Below are 5,843 nucleotides of genomic sequence, written 5' to 3'. Positions count from 1 at the left end.
CCCATCAGGCCCTCTGCTGTTGTTCCTCTGTCTCAGTGAGTAACACCGTCATCTACCCATCAGGCCCTCTGCTCTTGTTCCCCTATATCTCAGTGAGTAACACCGTCATCTATCCATCAGGCAAGCTAGAAGTGCAGGAGTCCTCATTGGACCACCTTTCTCCCTCCCTCACCTCTCGACCATCACACAAAGCTGCTGGTTTTCTCTCAGGCATCCCACACTCATTTACTTTTTTCACTCTCACTGCTGCCCACTAAGGCACTCTGGTGACATAGTGGTTAAAACATTCAGCTGCTAATCAGAAGGTCAGCATTTCGAACCACCAGCCACTCCACAGAAGAAGGATAAAGCAGTCTGCTTCTATAAAAAATGTACAGCCTTGGAAACTCTATGGGGCAGTTCTGTGCTGTCTGTCATAAAGGGTCACTGTGGGTTGGGATCAACTTGATGGCAGTGGGTTTGGTTTGGTTTGGCTGCCCACTAGCTTAAAACCCTTCAATGATTTATCATTATAATTAGGGTTAAAGTCTAAAAGCCTCACCATGGCCCCAAAGTCCTATGTGGTCTGGCCCCTACAAGCCTTTCCCAGCTTCATTTCACCTCCCTCAGTAACTTGTACATGCCATCTTCATCCCTATCATTACAAGGCCTGTGCACATGTCGCAGCTATTGTGGGGAGTGCTCTTCCCACCTGTCCACTCCTCATTAGCTTCCTACTCTTCCTACTTATCTTAATTCAGTTGTCACTGCTATAAGGAATCATAGCACTGTGTATTCTTCTTCATAACATCGCAGTTGTAACTTTATGTCTGTTTGTGTGGTAGGTAATTAATATGTATGCTCTATTTAGGGTAGGAGATCATGTCTGATTTTATTTACCATCTATCAGATATGTATTAAGTACTTACTACATACCAGGCCCTAATGATGCATAAAAGTAAAAAGACAGATACAGAGTCTCTGTTCACCGCATTGATTAGACTAGCAAGAAGGACAAATTCTAATATAGTGTGTTAAATGTTAAATATTGTGATAGCAAAATCACATGGTGCTGTGGGAGCAGATAGCTGGAATGCCTTGCTCCTCTGCTAGGTCAGAGAAGACTTTCCAAAGAAAGTGATGTTTAAGCTGAGACCTGAAGAATGAGACGGCATTCACAGTAGTTATAACAATCCAACAACAGACACATAGACCCATGGAATAGAATTGAGAACCCAGAAATAGATCCATCGACTTATGGTCAGCCGATCTTTGACAAAGGGCCAAAATCCATTAAGTGGAGAAGAGATAGTCTCTTCAACAAACGGTGCTGGCAAAACTGGTTATCCATTTGCAGAAAAATGAAACAAGATCCATACCTCACACCATACACAAAAACTAACTCCAGATGGATCAAAGACTTAAATGTGAAGCCAAAAATGATGAAGTTCATCACAGAAAAGGTAGGGGTGAACTTAGGAGCCCTAATTTATGGCATAAATAGACTTGCAAGCATAACCCAAAATGCACAAACAGTAGAAGATAAACTAGATGATTGGGCCCTTCTAAAAATTAAATATTTATGTGCTTCAAAAGACTTCTCCAAAAGAGTCAAAAGAGACCCTACAGATTGGGAAAAAATATTCAGCAACAACATACCTAACAAGGGACTTAGCTCTAAAATTTGGAGAAAACTCCAATACCTCAGTAACAAAAAGACAAACAATCCAATTAAAAAATGGGTAGAAGACATGAATAGACATTTCTCCAAAGAAGATATACAGGTGGCTAACAAACACATGAAGAAATGTTCACGATCATTAGCCATTAGAGAGATGCAAATAAAAACAACAATGAGATACTATCTCACTCTAGCACTTATAGCAAAGCTCAACAAGACAGAAAATAATAAATGATGGCAAGGATGTGGAGAGATGGGGACTCTCATACACTGTTGGTGGAACTGTGGAAAGCAGTATGGCAGTTCCTTAAAAAGCTGAAATTAGAAATATCATTTGATCCAGCAATCACATTACTAGGTATATATCCTAAGGAAGTGAGAGCCATGACAAGAACTGACATATGCATACCCATGTTCATCACAGCACTATTTACAATTGTAAAAAGATGGAAGCAACCTAGGTGCCCATCAACAGAAGAATGGATAACCAAACTATGGTACATACACACAATGGAATACTATGTGATGCTAAAGAATAACGTAGAATCTGCAAAATGCTGCATAACATGGATGAATTTGGAGAACATTATGCTGAATGAAATAAGTCAGTCATAGAAGGACAAATATTATATTAGTTCACTGTTGTAAAAAGGCAAGGAAAGGTTTATATATGGGAGGAAATTTTCCTTGTTGGTTACCAGGGATGGGAGAGGTGGGGAAGGAACACTGCTAGATAGGTATAGACAAGTATTGATTTGGGTAAAGGGAAGGCAATGTACCAAAAGTAAGTGATCAACACAGTGGCATTGAGAAAGAGGAAGACAGACAGAGGTACACGGGAGGTACAGATCCTTTTGCATGTGCAGTACTGCATTGTCAGTAATGGCAAGCATTGATCTACAGGTGGATAGATGGGTGGACAGGCTGAATGGTCAGATATATCTAGGCAGTGGGGAGTGTGCCTATGACCACGTATAGGGTTGGCAGAAAATGTTGCTACATACATATTTGTATGTGCTGTAAGAATGGGTGTCAAGGGACAAAGTTGTAGTCACTTTTTGGCCACAGCCAGCTACCCAGAGGGAGCAAGTAGTTGGACCTGTGGGCTCAGGACCATAGTCCCAGGGGACATCAAGCTCAAATGGTATAACATACTACACAAAAACATTGTTCCACATCCTACTTTGACAAGTAGCGACTGGGATCTTAAAAGCTTGCTATCGGCCATCTCGATGCAATGATGGGTCTCTCCTCATCCAGAGTGAAAAAGAACGAAGAAAACCAAAGATTCATGAAAACAATTAGCCCAAGCAACTAGGTGCACCATGCGATCCTCAGTCTATATTCCTATGAAACCAGAAGAATTAGATGGTGCCCGGCTACCAATGTCAACCCCTCAGAGGTGGATCTATGTAGGAGATCCTCAATAGAGTGGGAGAACAATGTGGAACAAAACTCAAAATCAGAAAGAAAAAAAAAAAAAAAAAAGACCAGGTTTGCTGGTCTGATAGAGCCTGCTGAGACCCCCAAGACTATGGCCCCTAGTTACCCTTCAGGTCTGGAACTGAACTCACTCTTGTGGCTTCTAGCCAAACAATAAACAGGCATATGGGGTGAACATTTACATCAGGTAGATAAACTCATTGGAGCAGTCAATCATGGGGGAAAAGAATGGTAGTGTTTGCACAAGGAGATAGCTTGGGAGGTAGGAGTGCCTGGGAGGGAAGGACACAGGGAAGGAGGTAACTAACTACAGGGAGGAAGTAGGAAGAGAGCTGTTACATTATGGGGAGTTGCATCAGTGTCATGAAATGAAATGTGTATGAACTGCTGTATGGAAAATGAATTTGTTCTGTAAATGTTCACCCAAATCACAATAAATTTTTTAAAACATGAGTAGACATTAAAACAAGGCCAAGTTCAATGGAGTATTCTAAGCAAAAGGTACAGCATGTGCAAAGGCTCAGATCTGAGAGAGGATATGATACTTCATCCCCTCAGGAAATGTCCTGTGCTTCAGCAGCTCAGATTGGGTAAGGGCTGGGGTCCTGGCCAAGTGCCTGATAGCAGTAGGACTGCTGAGCAATGGTCAGATGTCGTTGGAATACTACCCTAAAGAGCAGGGCAGGTTCTAGTGAACCAACACCAGATACCAGACACTGACCTGAGAACTCATGTCTAGTTGGTAGGTCATGTTTCTGGGCAGGAATGTCACGATGCTTCACAAGAGCCTTCTGGGAGTAGGCCACAGGTCTGTGGGTCACACAGGTAAAGCAGAGGTGCAGAAAATACTGGCACCCTACCTCAGCCTACTGCGGAGTAGGAGAGCCTTCTTTCCCTTCTGGGCATACTTCGTATACTATAGGCAGTGTTTTCACAAGCATCCCCACTGCAGATGCAGCAATGGAGCCAACAACTTCCTTCCCTCCCATGGGATCATCTCCTAGGCAGCAGAAACTTGTTTGAAAGGAACACACCTTTTATTGTATTGAAGTACTGCACTTAGAGCACAAAAGGAAAGGTTCCTGGAGTTCTCTGGAGACATGTGCTTTCCTCAATTCTGTGTGTTCTTTTTTTTAAATTGTGCTTTGGGTACCTATTTACAAAGCAGATTTGTTTTACATTCAACAGTTCATGCACATTTGATTTCACAGCCCCGATTACAATCTGTAACCATAAAAAACTCTGCTCCCCTCTCCTCCCTGGACCCTTTTTATCTATGCATTCTTGTCTATCCATCTTTCCCTCTGTGTGAATGCTGCCCCTCTGATGTCTCATGGTTGATTGATTTCAGGGGTGCATCTCCCTAGGGTAGGTGTTCTGCATATAGGTCTTTCCACTGTTGGGCTGAGAGCCAGTCTACGGAAGTGAGTCCATTTCTAGGCCCGAAGGATAACCTGGGGCCATAGCCTTCGGGGTTCTACCAATCTCTGTCTGACCAGTAATTCTGGTCATTTTGTCTTTTTTAATTTTGTTCCACATTTTTCCTCCCACTCTAACCAGGATCTCCAATTTTGATCCCTTTCTGAGTCATTGGCATTGGTAGCCAGGCACCATCTAGCTCCTCTTGTCTCGGGGTTGTGAAGACGGAGGTCCTCATGGTGCATCATATATTTGGACTGATTGTTCCAAGTAACTTTGATTTTCTTCACTCTTCTTTGCTCTAGGAGAGAGGAAACCAATAGTTGCATCTTAGATGGCCGCTTGAAAACTTTTAAGACCCCAGTCACTACTCACCAAAATAGGATGTAGAACAAGATGTTTATGTACTGTGTTGTGCCAGTTGAGCGTGATGTCCCGAGAGTTCTGTATGTTCTTGTAGCCCCTTGCTTTCCCAGAAGATCAAGGTCTTCTAGGTACAGAAGCAGGAATCCTTAAAGCGGGGAAAAAAGGTTACACTTTAGAAATATCACATACCAGATTTTTCTAACCTTAATCTGAGCCCAGAGCCGTTAAATCTGTCATTGACAGTGCACCAGGGAGAATTGATCTAGGGAGCAACTGGAATAGTAAAGACATGCCCAAATTAGAGCCACTCTGCAGAGAACTGCTAGCTAAGAAAATATAAAAAACTGGGACCTATTAGGAGGAGTTTGGGGAATAGGCTTATACACTTAAACTGGGCATTATCCCAAGATGGTATAGCCATGTTGGAATGACTGTCCCATGCATGCTATGAGGCTTAGCAACTGGCTTTAAAAAAGCCATAAAGACTCAACAGGCTCTTAGAAACCCTATGGGACAGTTCTACTCTGTCCTGTAGGGTCACTGTGGTCAGAATAGACTTGGAGTTGGTTTTGATATATGAGAAACCTTAGCCAGGTAGGGTGCCCATGAGATCTGTTTACTAAATGCCATTTAACTAGTTTCAGTGATCATTTTGACAAAATTAACAAGCTTTGCTCCATGTCATTTTTACTGTGGTTCCAGGAAATGCCATTGGCCAGAATTCAGCAAATTAAGGACCTGGCTTAAGTCATCACATTTATAAAATCAGCTCCATTTGGGCTCTCCACATCAGTGTGTTAACCAAATAGGATGCTTTTTGTCTTTTTATCTGTTTAAAAGTTTTTTTTTTAAAAAAAAGACTTGCCTACAAGAGACACACCTTAGAGATAATGACAAAAACAGACTAAAAATCAAAGGTTGGAAAAAGATATATCAAGCAAATGGCAACTGTAAG

General features: G+C 42.1%; 1 protein-coding gene across 1 annotated transcript in view; it reads left to right on the top strand.

Moving 5' to 3' along the window:
- Window positions 1-257, top strand: part of NCOA6 (nuclear receptor coactivator 6) — a 52,937-nt gene extending 52,680 nt beyond the window's left edge. The window contains exon 13 of the mRNA XM_007934732.2: window positions 37-257. Within this exon, the coding sequence (XP_007932923.1) occupies window positions 37-257 (221 nt within the window). The remainder of the gene's footprint in view (window positions 1-36) is intronic.
- Window positions 258-5,843: the final 5,586 nt, after the last annotated feature.

Source organism: Orycteropus afer, unplaced genomic scaffold (genome assembly GCF_000298275.1).
Source record: "Orycteropus afer afer isolate SDZICR_OR568_19922 unplaced genomic scaffold, OryAfe1.0 scaffold00020, whole genome shotgun sequence".
In the NCBI taxonomy this organism is placed as follows: domain Eukaryota; kingdom Metazoa; phylum Chordata; class Mammalia; order Tubulidentata; family Orycteropodidae; genus Orycteropus; species Orycteropus afer.
This window is presented reverse-complemented; position numbering and strand designations above follow the sequence as displayed.